We start from the raw sequence: 16543 nt of genomic DNA, 5'->3' as shown, positions 1-16543 counted from the left end.
TCCTCATGAACACGCCCTGTTGTAAACCCGCAACTGGAAGTCTAATGGATTTTACTCCCGTGCTTAGGTTATATGCTAAGGTACAGGTGACCTTAAGATAGGGAAAGTATCCAAGAGGGCCTGACCTAACCACGAGAGCTCATTAGAAGCAGAGTTTTCTCTGGTCTGGTAGAAGAGGAAGTCAGAAAGTTGAAGCAGGAAGGGCATTCAGGACATGAGAAATTCTCTGTTGCTGACTTGAAGATGGAGGGGGCCACGTGGCAAGGAAGGCAGACAGCTTCTAGGCGCTAAGAGTGGCCCCTGCTGACAGCAGCCTGCAAGGAGCTGGACCTCAGTCCTACGGCTGCAAGAAGCAGAATTCTGCCAGCAATTAGAAGGAGCCTGGGAGTGGGTTCTTTCCCAGAGCTGTCAGAAAGGAATGTAACCTGGCAGATACTTTGACGTGAGTCTGCTAAGATCCTGAACGGAGAACCCAGCCACGGGGCCTGAACTTCTGACCTCCAGAACTGTGAGCACAGGGGAGCTGAGCTGTGATGGGTCCTCCCCCTGGACTTGGGCCCACGGCTCTTGCTTCAGGGACCCCACCCCAAGGGCTGGCTCTCACCTGTGAGGGGCAGGGCCAGGTCCAGGGCATCCCAGTCTCTCTCAGGAATGCCAGGCTCCACGGAACCCGGAGTTGGGCAGATAGTGGCCATGCCAGTTCAGCTACACACATGGCCCCTCTTGACCCTTCTCTGTAAATTGAGGCACTCTACCTGCTGGCCTCCTCACCAGGAGAAAATGTCATAGGAAGCTGGGAGTGCCCACCCTGAGAAGTCCTCAGCAAGGCCTTGGTGACTCAGGGCAGGCTGGAGGCTTCATGGAGAAAACTGGACTGTGGGCCTGGTGTGGCTGGATGGCATCAGTGCCAGGGCCCCAAGAGACAGGCCTGGGAAAGCCAGGGCTTGCTGGGTGTCCCATTGTCTGGTTAGGTGAGGCCTTGCCCTGCCTTCTAGGGATCTAACCTCCTGGATTTAGAGAAACCCTTTGTGACTCACATTTCCTGAAGGTGAATAGCTCCTTAGTAAAAGGATGACTGACTTTCTTGGGTCTTTAATGTCCCCATCCCAGGTTCAGAGCTGGGGCAGAAGGTCCCAGGCCCAGGCTGGGGCTGGGAAGGCTTCCCTGCCCTCTGCCTGCCTCTGTGAGCCCAGAGCCAGGACCCCCTTTCTCTGACTTCCTCACTGATCCTACCTTGGCAACTGCTCTCCTTCTCTGACATACCCCCTACCCTGACCCTGCTCTCCATTGGTGTGGGTCACCGAGTCCATGTCACCCTTTTGCCCTTGCTTTGGGGGTCAAAAGACTGCCTTTCACCTGGCCCAGGTGCTAAAGCTTCTTTCTGTCCCTGGTGTGCTTTCTTCCCCCACTGCCCTGTCAGGACGGAGGCAGGTAGCACTCATTTACTGAGGGCCCACAGTGTGCCAGGCCTCTGCTGGCAGATGACCTGCATGGCTGGGGACTCGGTGGTCCCTGCCCAGAATGGGGAAGGAAGGACTCTGCCTCTGGCTCACCCAGTGCTTTGAGGCCAAGGGTGCTGTGGGCAGATGGCCGGGGCTTTATTACATTGAATGGGTTGCTAACCACCTGCCCTCCAGCCCCACCACACGTCAGGCTACATGGGCCGCTCCTGGGGCTGGTATGCAGGGCTGGCCTGGCCCTGGCCTGGTGACAGTCTCCTCCTCAGCCTGGCCAAGGCCCGGATGGGGTTCTGAGCACAGTTGGTTGAGTGGGTCATGTCCTCCAGGGAGGACCTGCCCGGCTGACTGCAGGACTGCTGAGGTGGGGATGCCCGGAGCTGGCATGGTAGGGTCCTGCCCGCGCTGGCTGTCCTGCTGCTAGGCAGGTGCCGCCTGCCCAGGGGCCTGAGGGAGGATCAAATGGCAAGATCCCCTGTGAGTGAGGGGGACCGGCCCACCCGTCTGCCCCACCTCTATCAAAGCCGTACTCACCCTGGGGATGTGTTCTGGGCCTGGGCCAGGGGCACTGCTCCCTGGATTCCCTTGCTGGGAGGGGCCCAGAGCTGGTCCTGCGGGATCAGCTGCAAAGAAAGCCAAATTCAGAAAGGCCCAGGAAACCTCTCTGCACTGATTAGCGAGGGTGTCATCGCCATGGAGGGAGAGGGAGGGCCCAGACCCGTACCCACAGCCCCTTCCTCTCAGGGGCAGGGTTTGGGGAGTCTTCCAGGGCCACCCCAGCTGCAGGAAGTGTGGGAAGTTTTGCTTTCCAACAAGGTTCCCGGTTGCCCTTAAAATAAAGGCAACAAGAGCTGGAGGGGGGGAATCCGGAGCTGGCAGGCACTGTACCGTGCTCATGCCTGCTTGAAACGTGGAAACCACATGTGATGAGGCAGGCTTTCAGTAGGTCCCCGGGAGAGGGGGGTCTGAAGACTTGCTGGGTCAGGGGCCTCCTCCAAGTCCCCAGGGGCTGGCCCTCTCAGGCTGGGAAGCCAGGCTGCCCACCTTGAGGCTCCCCTGTTGGGCTGCCTCCCGGATTTTGGACAGCATAGATCGGAGCCGCCCATTCTCCTCCTGCAGGACCCGGATGCGGATGTCGTTGGCCTGTACCTGCCTCTCCATGTCGTCTGTAACATTGCCGGAGCCTGCAGGGACATAGTCTCTGTTACCTCGCCCTGCCAGGGCTGCCTCTGGTGCCCAGTGCGACGGGACCTCTGAGGGCACACACACTAGCTGGGGTGTGCCTTGGGTTGGTGGCCTGGCTAGCACAGGGGAGCCGAGCAGGGTCAGTGCACTAGGCCCCCCCACCTCATCTTCCATCCCCTGAGGCATTGTCCCTGTTTCCAACCCCCTACCTGCTGGGAGGTGACCAGAGCATTGTAGAATTTGAGAGCTGAGTGGGACCTCAAGCTCACTGAAGACTTTATAACTAGACAAGAGAGTGAATCTCTTCCAAAGCCGCCTGTTTTCAGAAGGCCAGAGAGACAGCGAGCTGTCTCAAGTCACGCACCAGCTCTTGCATAGGAGTCACAGGAATTCAGCAAGCACGTTCTTTTCTACCACTGGGGGGATGGATGCTTTCTTTCTGACTCTGAACCTGAGCAAGTTGCTGCCTGCTGTGGTTCTCGGCCTTGTGCTTTGTGAAAGTGCTGTTACCCATCTTATGGGGTGGATCAAAGGATAACAGAAGGGCCTGGCACACAGTGCTCGGGACTGATGACTTATCATAACCAGCTAAATTGCAGTGGATCTTCCCAACAGTTCCGCAAGTGGATTCACCCCCCCTCCCCGGGGGTGAGGGCTGGAGGGCCTGGAATGGGAACCTAGGTTGCCTGGCATCCACTCCTTGCTGAGATGGGTACCTGGAATTCCTGGGCCATGGGGTGCATGACACTGGACAACTGGGGCAGTGCCCTTGGAGCTGGCCCCGTGGTGTGGTCTAGGGAGACACCAGGACGTTGAGCAAGGACTGGCATGTGCCATGGTAAAGAGCACAGGCTACAGAGGCAGTTAGACCTGCACATGGACTCAGCTGTGCGACAGTGGGCAGTCCCCTCACCTCTGGGCTTCTGTGTCTTCATCTATAGAGTGGCTAACACATGAAGCACCTGTGTGTCCCGGGGACTCAGTAGGAACCGTGCTGCAGGCTGGGGAGCTACAGACTTTAGTGTCTTGCCCAGGTGAGCCCTCAGCTGCCTGTCCGGGCCCCAACATGCCCTGGCCAGCACCTCCGGGCCCCTACTTGGGATCTGGGCCTCGATGGGTCTGTGCAGGTCCGGGAAGGCCACCAGCAGCCGCTCCCGCTCCCTTAGCTCCACGAGCTCGCGTTCCAGCTCCGATATGGTCAGCTGCAGATCCGTCGTGGCCTGCTCCAGGCCTTGCTTCTCCCGTTGCAGGCTCTGCAGCAGCTCCTGGGACAGGGCGAGGCTCAAGCCTTGCCCAAGGAGTGGCTCTCGGCTCCCCTGGGGACACGCTCCTCCCATTCGGGCACAGGGCAGGCCTACAGGCCTCTGGAGAAAGGGCAGAGCCATCCGCACCCTTCCCTGCCCGCTCCTACCTGCTGGGCCAGGAGCTGGCTCTGCCCCTGCTTCCTCTCGCTCTGAACACTCTGCAGCTGCTCTTCCACCTCGGCCCGTTGGGCCTCGGCCTCGTCCAAGCTGCCCCGCAGCTCCTCATGCTCCTGGTCCAGCCTGTCCAGCTGCTGCAGCAGGGCTCGCTGTTTGGACTGCAGGGACTGAGCCAGGGCGGGCGGGCAGGGAAGCCGTGAGGCCCATGGGGCAAGGCCCAGCCATGGGACAAAGGAGGCTACGGTATCTTTGATCCTCCGTCTGTGCCCCTCTGTGTACAGAGGAGGCTGTGCACATGTGTGCAGCAGAAGGGGCAGAGGAGAGATAGTGCACACCCCACTGGACCCCCCAACCCAGTCAGGGCCAGGCCCCCCAATTTGCAGACCCCTGCCCCTTCGGAAAGCAATTGACCAACTATCAGTCTCTTCCCCTCTTCTTTCCAATCACAGTCACCACTGTGAGAGGAATTCTGGCCAATACATTTTCTTCTCCTTAGGTCTCCCACGTCCCATCAGCTCACGTCACTTGGGACCCACAGTTCCTGACACCCACTGAGTGCAAAGCAGAAGAACCAGTGCTGGCCTGCTCCAAGTCCTGACTACCTCTGGCGGGCTGCGCAGCTTTGGGCAATCTCCTTAATCTCCCTGAGCCTCAGTCTCCTCATCCATAAAACGGGATGACGAGAGTATCTACTGCCCTACTGTGGTGGTGAGGAGTAAGAACAAGAGGGCTACAGGGGCCGAGGCCCAGCACCTTGTTCACAGCACACAGCGCTTCCCGGTGACCGTGACTGTTCGCAGGACAAGGAGAAAAGCACCCGCTTGGGATCGAAAGGCTTTCCCATCGTGGGCCATGTCTGATGCTGGGGACTTCCACCTGGGGTCTTGGTTTCCCTGCCGAGCCTCTGAGAGTAAGTCCAGTCAGAACAGTTCTCAGGCCTATCCACTGCTCCCTCAGCCCTACCTTTGAGGTTTCCTGCAAGGCCCCAACGCCTGGGGCACCCTTTGCCCTCCCTGTCCTTCCTCTGACTGATGAACTAATCACCAGCCCTTGGCATCCAGTTCAAAGGCCACTTCCTCCCAGAAGCCATCCTGGATTCTCACAAACTGATGTGACTGTCCTTCTGTGGATCCCTGCAGTATGTTCCCTGCACCTCTCAGCCATCTGGCAGCAGGGCTGTGGTGGCCCAGCTGTTTGTCCTCACTGGGCAGGGAGCTCCTCCAGAACAAGGCCTCCTTTGGCTGCCTCTGTCCCTGGATCACGGTTTCCCCAGGGCCCGGGGCTCAGACTCTTGGTAAAGATCAAACAAAAACCTGGGTGTGTGTTGGGGAGCACGTACCCTACCCAGATAAACCCCCACCCCCAACCAGTGGAGCTCTCTCTTCCTGCAGCCTACACCGCAGACACCCCCAGGTGCTGGGGGCCTCACCTCCTGGTGGCGGACCATGCTGTCAACGCGGGCCTTCTCCTTGTCCAGCTCTGTGCTGGCCCAGCGGATCTGCTGGCTGGCCCCGTCCAGCTGCCCTGTCAGCAGCTGCACCTGCTCCTCCAGCTGCCGCACCTGCCTCTCGGCCTCCGCCCCGCGCTCGGCCTCCTCTTGAAGCTGCCGGGCCTTTGTCTCTGCAGGATTGAGTGGGCACGGGAGGGGGGAGAGCAGCGGAAGCCTGGGTGCAAGTCCCTGCACTGCCTCTGACCCAGGATGGGACCTGAGGAGGGGCGGGAGGGGTCACAGCCTGTCTCCGGGCCTCAGTGTCCTCGGCCACAAAACGCGGCTCTCAACCCTGCCCGAAGTGGGTTGTGAAAACAGAAGGTGCTCTCCGCGTGGGAGGTGGCACCCCAACTCCGGTCATCCCCCAGCAGTGTGGCCAGTCAGGCCCATGCTCATGGTCCCCAGAAGCCCAGGGGACAGAGACAGAGGGTGCTCATCCAGCTGCACCACCGAGCACAGGACACGGGGGACAGGGCCACACCACGGGGCTCCTCACCCACGGCCTGCATGGACTCCTGTTTCTGCTTCAGCTCCCCCTCTAGGGTGGCCACCTTCGTCTTCAGGTCACGTGTTTCTGCGGTGGTCGAGAGAGAGACAGGCCCTTCAGAGGCTCCCTTGGGCCTGGCGGGAAGGCGCCCGGCGCGCCCTGCAGCGCCATGGCAGGTGGCAGCGGGTGCGGTGCGGTGCGGAGGGGCTGCCTGGGCCTGCAGACGTGCTGGGGAGGTGCCAGAAGGCCTGGGCTCCCCTCCTCCTGCTTCCTATTGGCCGGCTGCCAGGTCTCTACACCGCTCTGGGCCTCCGTGTCCTCCGCAGAGGTGACAGGCTCAGGAAAAGACAGTGACCTGCCCAAATCCCTCAGGCCTCCCAACATCAGCAGGCACTGGCCCGCTTCTAGTGCCATAGCTGTCTCTGCCCGTGGCTTTCACGGAAGCCAGGGGGGGCTGCTCTGGGGGCTGCCAGCGCCGAGGGAGCAGCTCCCCCCCGGGGGTCCCCTTCAGGGACACACAGGAGTGAGGGGATCAACTCCCCGGCTGCCTTGCCCTCTGAGGGGACAACTCTGAGGCGCGTGTTCTATGCCACCAGCCCCAGTGCTCCCCAGTGGGATTAAGCTCCCATTTGGCGGTGGGGTAACCAGCTTGCTGAGCTGCCTTCCCTCGGTGTCTCTGACCCCACTCCCTAGCCTGGGTTTCTTCACCCCAACGATGTGCACCTGCAGCCCTGTTACGGGGTCTGCTTCCGGGAGAGCCCCCGCTAAGGCGGCCGCGGAGCCCCAGGGACTGAGGACCCGGCCCCTGCGGCACAGACCTGTGCGCAGCTGCTGCTTGTGGCGCTCGCACTCTGCCAGCTGCCGCGCGGCCTCGTCCGCCTGTCGCCGCTGCTCGCCCTGCTCCTGCTGCAGTGCCTGCTCCAGCTGGCCCACCTGCTGCTTCAGTCCTTCCTTCTGCCCCTCCGCCTCCTCCAGCTGGGCCCTAAGTGGCCCAATAAGCTGAGTGAGGGCCCCCACGTGCTTACTGAGGCGTGTCAGGTCTTTGCTCTGCTCTGCTGCCCAGTGGCCCATGGTGGCGGCCGGCAGCGGCCTGAGGCCCATGCTGTCCTGCACCAGCTGCTGGAACTGGCCTAAGGACGAGGGCAAGTTCTGGCTCTGACACAGGCTGACGAGCACCTTGCCCACCTCCCGCAGGCTGCCCTGGACGCTGGTGCACGCGTCGCAGGGCACCAGGGCCGTCTCCACCGTCTGGGAGTGAACGCTCCTACTGTTCTTGGCAGTCCTGGCTGGACACTGCAGGGAGACTCTGACGGGGAGACTGTCCAGCTCTTGGCAGGTCTGGGGCAAGCCTGGCGTCGGGGAGGGGGGCTTCAGGAACTTGGCAGTCACAAATTCAGGGCTCCTGGCTGGCTCGCCCTTGGCTGTGGGCTTGGAGGTGAGGTTCTCCCCTTGGTTTACCCTTTTCTGTGGTCAGGAAAAGAAAGGGAAAGCAGATGAGGGAGACGGGCCTGGGAGGTGATCAGTTTTCTGGGGATATTCTGTGCAGCCTCTCCTGATGCTCAGACCCTTAGATGTTATCTGATTTCGAGGTGAATGAGAGAGAGAACCTTCTTTCTTTGCTGCCTCAACTTACCAAGCCCAAGCCAACTCTCTGCAGCTCCCTGCTCCCCCCCCCCAGGCTCCGTGCAGTTCCGTGCATGGTACAAGAAGTGTAACAGTGAAGCTACGGCTGATGGTTACGGGGTTCTTGCCCAGTAGACTTGCTTGCTCTCATGTCTCCATAGCTGCTCTCAGTTTTCCTTTCCTTCCTGTTATGGTGATGGTGGTCCTTCTCACGGGGATTTGTGAAGATTACAGGAGAAGCCGTAACAAATGGGGCAAACGTTAGCAGTATCGCCCAACACCACCCCGAGCCGTAGAGACTGATATTGTTCCCGCCGTGCAGATGACCAAACTGAGGGGCAGGGTAGGCTCAGCATAAACAGCAGAGCCAGGTGGCCCAGACATGACCCCCCGAGGCCTGCATGGCTAACTGCGCGCTGTGGCGGCCGTGACTGGGAGGCTGCAGAGTTGACACCGTCTCCTTCAGGCAGTGTGAAGCCAGCGAAGGTGTGCACACGTGGTGTGCCAGGAAGCTGGGACTGGGGCAGGGTGGACAGGTGTGGGGGTGACTAACCCACCTGGGGGGCTGCCTGCTGGTAGATCACGCCCAGCCTCAGCAGGCTGTTCCAGAAGCGCCGCACCGTGAGCCCCACAGACATGCAGGGCCCCACAGCCCGGGTAGGGGGCACTGTCTGCTCCGAACCAAGGTTCTCCAGGTAGCTAGTGCAGCTCTGAAGCAGCAGCAGGAGCCTGTGGGCAGAGGCGGCAGGGTCAGCTTGGGTAGAGCCTGGCGCCAAGGGGTCTGCACACCACACAACTAGTAGCCGCTGGCTCTGGGGACCTGGAGGGCCTTTGCATATGCTCTGCTGGACCAGCTTCAAACCCAATCCAAGAGCCACCTCCTCCAGGAAGCCCTCCCTGAGGGCTGAACTTGGGGGCCTCTTCTGGGCCTCCTGGCTGGCAGCACTTCTGCCTGGCTGTTCCCCACCGCACTGGGACGCTCTCTGGCCGACTGGGACTCGCTTCAGTTTTATCGCGTGTGCTCAGAAAGCGCTGGGTGGGTGGCTGCATTACATTACATGGCTCAGAGTCTTCACCTTAGAGGACAACGCTGAGACCCTGCAAGCGGAAGGGACCACCCACAGCCTCAGGGTGAGCATGCGGGGCAGGGCGCCCTGCAGCTTCCTGATTCCAGTCAGGGTCTTCTCCAGCAGGGCGAGCTGCTTCTGTGACATCGGAGACGTGAGGACAGCTAGGTGTCTATCTTAACTTCAGTGTTCAACATTAGAGTTGGCTACTTTTAAGGAAGAGAGGCATGAGAAGGACAAGTTTGTATTTAAGTGGGAACCAAGCTATTTGAAAGGAAGAGGTATTGTATTTACAAAACATACTGGGCAGGTAAGTGACCTCGTCTTGTTCCGGGTGCAGAGGGGTCATCCTAAACCCACTGGGGTCTTGGGCAGAAAAGGCCTGGGGGAGGAGACACCAACTGCCTCCAGGCCCTGCCCCTCTCTGAGCTGAGGTGTCTTCCTCTGTGAATGGGGACGACTATGCCTGCCACAGTGCTGGGCAGCACTGGGGCGGGGGATGGGGGGGAAGTGCCTGGAAAGACGACAGAGCATGGCCTTGACAGAGGGGGTGGGGAAGACATGTGAGCAACAGCTTCACAGGGGTGTGGGGAGACTGGGCCTTGATGGATGAATGGGGCTTGGCCAGACCAGGAAGGGGTGGGCAGGGCGTTCCTAGCAGACGGCAGCCAGCCGAGGAGAAGAAACGTGGGCTCAGGGCACCTGGGTGGCTCAGTCAGTCAAGTGTCTGCCTTTGGCTCAGGTCATGATCCCAGGGGTCCTGGGATCAAGCCCTGTGTTGGGCTTCCTGCTCAAGGGGAGCCTGTTTCTCCCTCTCCTTCTGTTCTTCCCCACCCCCCACTCATCTGCTCTCTCTCAAATAAATAAATAAAATCTTAAAAAAAAAAAAGAAGGAAGTGTGTTCTGTGCTTATATGTGTTTAGCCTCTTACGGGTTCCAAATACTTTCATACTGAGGGTGCCTCCAGGCCTCTAAGTGGTTACCCTGGCTTCTTTGTCCCCAGGCAGGTCATCCCCAAACTGTCCTTGCCTTTAGTCCGTGTATGGTTTTGGTTACAGGGAGCCTGGGTGGTGGTCCCCAGGAAGTGGAAGCCTGACAGCCATGTTAAGTTTAATGAGAGTGTAGAAGTGGAGGGGCTGCGGGGCAATCTTCCCAACAGGGCCAGAATCTGGAAAAACACGTCCCGTGTCTGACCTTGTGACACACACTGGGAACGACAGAGCCCACAAGACACCAGGAAAAGGGGCCGTGGATGGAAACTCTGAGCAGCAGCTGTGGTGTCCCTGACGCACAGAAAACCTAAGGAGGTGCCCTACAAAAGCTGGAGAGGCAGCCGTCAGAGCTGCAGTGCTGCGGAGACCAACGGGGGGGCCCGCAACTCCCTGAGGGTGGATAGGATGGGAAAACACAGCACAGGACAGGAGCTGAGCTCGCTGTGAGGGCCTTGAGCTGGCTGGCCTCCTGAGAGGCCCTTGGTTAAAGGTGATGATTGTTACCAACGTGATCCCTGCTGGGGGGGAGGCGGGGGATCCCGAGGCTGGTCTACTGGTTTAAGGGGCTGATGTCAGCATCCCAAGATTACAGGTTCAGTCAAGGCCCTCACCTGTCGATGACCAGCTCCAGCAGAACAGCATGGGACAGCTGCGTGAACTCAGGGTCACCTGGCACATGGTCATAATGCTCTAGCAGGGCCACCATGTCCAGGTCGCAGGCCACACGGTCAGGGAACTTCCAGGAGGGGAAGCGCACAGGCCCGGCGTGAGAGAACACGTCCACGATGGCGCCCTGCAGGTCGGTAAGGTCCTTGCGCAGACTGTCCATGCAGGACTGGCTGCCCAGCAGGTGCGCCATCCTTGTGGCTCCTGGGGTGAGCAGAGAGGATCCCCGTTAGTCAGAGCCATGTGGCTGCTGCTGGAGGAAACTTCCTAAAATCCCGCTCTGCCCAGTCGGTCCTAGGCCAAAAGCCCAAACTAGACCCTGTGGAAAAGTCTTTCCCAGGCCATGGGCCCTTTGATACCTAGTAGTGGAGAGACCTCACCAGAATCCCGCTTGGGCAGCCTGCCCCACGTCCACACTGCCAATTCCATGCTCCACAAGTCCCTCCAAGGGCCTGGGTGTGCCAGACCCCCGCTAAAGGCTGGGCAGATACAGCTATGAATAAGAAGTACCCACGATCCTCCTCTTTCTGCACAAACCATTGAACAGGCAACTGAGGATAAGAGAGAGTTGTAGCTGCAGTGTGACAGGAAGTGCTAGATCCTACCAGGCCACTGTCATCTCCCACCTGGACCACCGCAGCTGTCTCTGGCAGGGCCACGGGGCTGCCCCCTCCAAATGATGCATTTCAGCTCTAGAGATCTGGCCCAAACCTGATCTGATCAAGTCACCCTGGCCAACGCCCCTCAGGACTCCTAACGGCGAAAGGCCACCTCTGGCCACAGTCCTCCCCGCAGCCCTCTCTAGTCCCCGCACCACCACCCCACACCCTGCATTCCAACCCCGGTCAGCTCCAAGCAGCGGCTCAAGTGCAGACACTCGTTTCTGAACCTGGGCCCATCTGTCCACTCAGTCTGAATCACACTTTCCCCATTCAATTCCCATTACCGGCCTAATTTTTCCCATCCTTCGGGTTTCCTGGATATCACCTCCTCCAGGAAGCCTTCCCTGAGCACCCTCCAGGCTGGGTGAGATCATCTCTCTGGGCTTCCCCCATCTGGGCCCTGATCCCTCTCTGCTGGAATGGCCTCCACGCTCCAGGACAGGTCCTCAGTCCACCTGAGCCACGGTGGTATCCCCAGTATTGCCAGCCTAAGGCCTGGCCCATGGTAGAGGCTCACTGGCAAGGGAATGACTAATTGAATAGAGAAATGAAAAGAATCCACAAAGAAAAATTTAAATACATTGACTTTGGGGGCGGAGAACAAGTATTAAGGTGTAAAAGAGGAAAACCTGAAAATTTGTATCCATACCCAACCTAATCACTCTAGTGACAGGGGACCCATTATATGTGAATGCAGAGTCCCAGTCCTGCCTTTTCCTGGCTGTGTGGCTTCAGGCAAGTCACTATACCCCTGTGAACCCTAGCTGTCTCAGTTGTAAGTTGGGGACACCATCCCCAACCAGGCCAGGTGGTTGTGAGGTCATTAGGCATCAACGAGTAGAGTGCTTGGTGCAGGGCAAGACACCAGTAAAAGTGCTCAAGCAGTAGTGACCATTAGTCTAGGGATTACTATTATTAGCAGTAACAACAGCGAAGACCATCCTTGTCTGGAGCCACCGTCTGCCTTCTGTATGCCCCCTTTCCCCCCTGCAGCCCAGACAGAATGCTTCTCGTCCATCTCTGGAGGCTATGGACTTCTGAAGCCAGTGATTTGGATGAATGGTCCCTGGTCCTTGACTCAGAAGGTAGAGAAGCATGACACTGTCCTGCCCCCCCCAGTGGCTCATCCCAGGCCTTGCCAGTGTCACCCTCTTTTCACTGGTCAGAGCTGGGCAGCCCCGGTCTCTCCCCACCCTGCAGCAGGGTCTCTTGTCCTTTGTGGGTTTCTCGGCGGCAGAAAGTGCTTCCTTGTACCGCAGCTCCTCCCTGCAGTGCGGGGGCTGCCTGGGCAGTATTTAGGCCGTGGTTGATCTCTCTGATCCCCAGCAAGTCCAGGCGTGATGGAGGAATCTCTCTTCCTCTGACCTACTTCCAGCCCAACCTCACTCATCTCAGAAAATGGCACCCCCACTATGTGCAATGGGGCACGTCCTTGGATTCCCTTCCTTTACCCCCTATGTAAGCACCCAGGGCCTGCCAATCCCGTGTCCAGACCACACCAAGAACCCACCACTGTGTTCATCGCTCCACTGTGTGCCACACTCCATCTTCTCCCCAGACCACTGCCACAGTCTCCTTGAGGGGTCACCTTCGTCCCTCGGCCGAGGACCACCTTGTCCATTCTGTATATGGCCCAGCTTGGTGGGGAGTCTGCTTCTCCTTTTGTCCCTCCCCCTTCTCATGCTATCTCTCTCTCTCTCAAATAAATAAATAAAATCTTTAAAAAAAAAAAAGAAGAAGGTAACTCACCCCCTTGCTTAGAGCCCTTGAATGGCTTTCTATAGCATAAACACTGGAACACTTCCCTGGGCTCTGGCCCTGTGTGGTCTGTTCCCACCTCAGCATCTTCCCACCCAGAATGTGCCTTTTCAACTCCCCATACTTCCTCCAGATAAGACACCTCCTGCAGGTCGCCAGGCCAGGTGAGTTCACCTGTCACATATTCTCAGAGTATTCTGTTCTTTTGCCTCCCAACGTATACCACACTGGCACTAAATTATTATTTGAGTAATTATTTGCAGTCGGCAATCTGTCTCCCTACAAGCACATGGACTGTCTTTTGAGTTCACTGTGGTATGACCTGGCCACGCAGGCCGAAGGACTTGAGGGCCAGCTGCTGCCCACAGGTCCTGGGACACTCAAAGGCACCCAGGGGTGATTTCTGAAGACTGAGCTGGCCTCTCTGGCCTCCCAGAGGACTGAGCCCTGTCCTCACCTCTGCGAAGATGCCTGCCCGTGAAGCTGGATGTCTGGCTCTCAGGCTAGCCTGTGGGCTCTGGGGCTCAGGTCAGAGGCTCATCCGGGTGCCTGGTTTCCTGTCTCCAGTGCAGGGCTGGCCCCGAGTAGCTCTTTAATCCCTGAGAATGGATGAAGGCAAGAGTGAGTGAGTGGGTACTCAGGGAGGCTTCCTGGTGGGGCAGTGAGGAGGCTGTCCCAGAAGGAGAGGGGGTACCGGGCTGGAGGAATGAAGTGAGGGAAAGGTCACGTGGGGTCATCTGTTTTGAGCCTGAGCACACAGGTTGTGCTTTAACAGTGCTAGGCTCTGACCATAGGACCTACTGTGTGCTACTTCCTGAATCTGACTCTTTTATACAGATGAGGAACCTGAGGCTCTGGGAATTAGGGGATTAACCCAAGGTCACTCAGGGAGCTAGGATTCTTGAGTCCAACATCTCTGCTCTGTCTTCAGGCCATAATGCTTCTAGGGCAGCACTGTCCAAAAGAAATGCAATGCTAGCCACAAGTGGGATTTTACATTTTCTACTAGCCACAAAAAAAGCAAAAAGAAACAAGTGAATTAATTTTAATTAAATATTTTATTTAACCTAATAAACCCCACATAGTATCACTTCAACATGAAACCAATATAACACCATTAAGGAAATTATTTTACAGTCTTTTCTACGTTCAGTCTCAAAATCCAATGTCTCTTTGACACTTACAGCACATCTTAGTTTGGACTGGTCACCATTTTCAAATGGGTGGGTGGCCACCGAACTGAACAGTGCAGGTACAGAGGGTCAGATCCTGTGTGTTCAGTGGGCAAATGGTGACTGTGTACCTTTGACATGCAGGGCACCATGTCAAGAATAGGGACAGAGAAGGACACACAGAACCCCGTCCCTAGGAGCCACCATCTGCCCTGAGGATCTCTACAGGGGGCAAGTCTTTGGTATGTCAGCTCTGTCAGTTCCACCCACAGGGCAATGAGCATCCACCCTGTAACACTCACAAACACACACAGGCCCACCTCCCCGCACACACATGTTGCCGCGGTGACGGACTCGCCCGAGATATTGCCACCTGTGAGATTTTATATCCCCAAGGAATGAGGCAGAAACAAACGGAAAAAAACAAACTGAAACATTCTGGGTTTCCTTCCCGGAATGGGAGGGAACAAGCAAGCAAGCAAGCAAGCAGTCAAGCCCTAGGAGGAGGCATATTCAGGTGGCAAAGCACCCAGGACTCGGGAGCTTGTCTGTGGAGACATGGAGAAGCACTGCCCTATTCACCCTCAAATAACAACAGCTGCCATCTGGGGCCATCTGAGATACCAACTCCTGTTAGATTCTGGTTCTGATAAGCAGCCACAGATGCCAAAGCACCAATAATATGTAAGAGGAAAACACCACCTTGAAAAATATCCAAGGTTACCTTATGTCATTTCTTCTGAACATTGGGGATTTGCTGTTATAAACATGGCTTGAGAACCACTTCGGTGTGTGGCAAGCGAAGGCGCATTTGACGTGGGCTTTCTCTGTAATTCCTGGGTCTTGAGTAGAACCCTCAGCCTGCAGCAGCCAGCCCCACACTGACTATTCCTGAGATCGTATGGATGATAGCACTCATTGGCCCAACACTGCCCTGAGCAAGGAACAGCAGCTAACTCTGTCCTCTCCTCAGTTCCCTCATGCTCGAGGAGGACTTTGGACCTGCAGAGAAGGGAAGGAGTCCTTCCTCCACACCCATTCAACATGCAAGCCCCTTCTTTCTCTGAGTCGTAGGACTCTACCCCTCTGGTAAAGATTATGCCTACCTCCTGGCCAGTGCCCCTGCTGAGATTCAAGGTCACCACCATGAAAACACTTTGGAAACTCTAAAACCGGGGTGCCTGGGGGGCCTCAGAGGGTTGAGCGTCTGCCTTCGGTTCAGGTCATGATCTCCAGGTCCCAGGATCGAGCCCCATGTCCGGCTCTGGGCTCAGCCAGGTGTCTGCTTCTCCCTCTCCCCCTGCTTGTGTTCTCTTTCTCTCTCTCTCTCTCTCTCTCTCTCTCTAATGAATAAATATATATATATATTTAAAGAAACTCTAAAACCATCTATATATCCCAGTTGTCAGGCTCTGACTCAGGACTAATTGCCTGGATCCCTGGGGACAATGAAGGGACCAAGTGAAGACAAAGATAGAAGTAGCTGCACTAGTAGAGGAGTTAGAATGGCCTGGGTTTGGATTCCCACACCACCAACTCCGAACTTCACTGTCCTCATCTGTAAATAAATTGGTATAAGAAATTAGTGATGTAATGCATGCACACGATCTGGTCATGGTAAATGTTCAATAAATCCTAACTATCATTATCATTCTACGTTAATAATAACAACAATGACATAAACCAGTTATGGAGTGTGTGTGATGGAAAAGAGAGATGGGGTAAGACACTTGGGAGAGCGTCCCTTCCTATCCCGCCTCCACTCACAGGCGAATAAACTATTAAACTATCCAGTCAAGGGCTAAAAGCCGGCCCGCAGTCCAGAGCTGGGATGGAGGGGAGAGGAGAGGAGACAAGGAGGACAGGATCTCAGGACACGAAACGGGAAGGGCGGGATTCGAGGTGAGCTCGGGGAAGCTAGGGAAGTGGTCAGCAGGAATGAGTGAGGAATGGAACTTAAATTAGTCTTCATTCGAGACGGTCCGCCGGGCTTGAGGGCGGGGCTATAGAAGGCAGAGGGTGGAACCTAGAAAAGGCAGTCCCATAGGAAAAGGGACCAGTGGGAATTAGGCCTTGGGACTTGGGAAGGGGGTCTGGAGGAGGCAGGCATGAAGCGAAAGAAGAGGTTAAGGGAGGAGGGAGACGGGACTTTGAGGAGGCAGGCTAGAAGGGAAGGGACTCTCCAAGATCACAGGCCAATGGGAGGGAGAGAGGAACCCACCTTTGGAGTAAAGGAGAGGGGGGCCAGGTCCGTGGGGTGTGTGCAGAGAAAGTCCGCCGGGTGATGTAGAACGTCTCCCCAGTCTCCTGCGTCGCAGCCTTAGCCCTTGTGGTCTGGTCGGCTCATGGAACTAACCCTTACCCCGCGCCTTCGGCTCTGGGGATCCCCCATAAATCCTAGCCTGGAGCCTCGACCGCTGCCATGGCAACGGCGTCTCGCGCAGACGGCTCCAGGGAGGGGGTGGGAAGTTGCATCACGAAGAAGGGGCGGTCCCGGAAGTGCGTCAGCCTCCCCTCCTCGGCGACGACTCTCTCGGCCGCCGCCATCTTGCGAGCTTGTCGTA

At 57.3% G+C, this 16543-nt stretch overlaps 1 protein-coding gene across 1 annotated transcript; it reads right to left on the bottom strand.

The window, feature by feature from the left end:
- Window positions 1-18: 18 nt before the first annotated feature.
- CCDC157 (coiled-coil domain containing 157) lies at window positions 19-16447 on the bottom strand. Its single transcript, XM_045791340.2, has 12 exons — window positions 16201-16447; window positions 13265-13406; window positions 10333-10591; window positions 8220-8391; window positions 6858-7503; window positions 6049-6126; window positions 5493-5683; window positions 4054-4230; window positions 3739-3907; window positions 2502-2641; window positions 1992-2080; window positions 19-1904 (listed from the first exon to the last, which is right to left on the bottom strand). The coding sequence occupies exons 3-12, from the start codon at window positions 10578-10580 to the stop codon at window positions 1655-1657; spliced, it is 2160 nt and encodes a 719-aa protein (XP_045647296.1). The 5' UTR covers window positions 10581-10591; window positions 13265-13406; window positions 16201-16447; the 3' UTR covers window positions 19-1654.
- Between the last annotated feature and the right edge of the window lie 96 nt (window positions 16448-16543).

This window comes from Ursus americanus, chromosome 30 (genome assembly GCF_024610735.1).
Source record: "Ursus americanus isolate L20-20 chromosome 30, mUrsAme1.1.p, whole genome shotgun sequence".
NCBI lineage: Eukaryota > Metazoa > Chordata > Mammalia > Carnivora > Ursidae > Ursus > Ursus americanus.
This window is presented reverse-complemented; position numbering and strand designations above follow the sequence as displayed.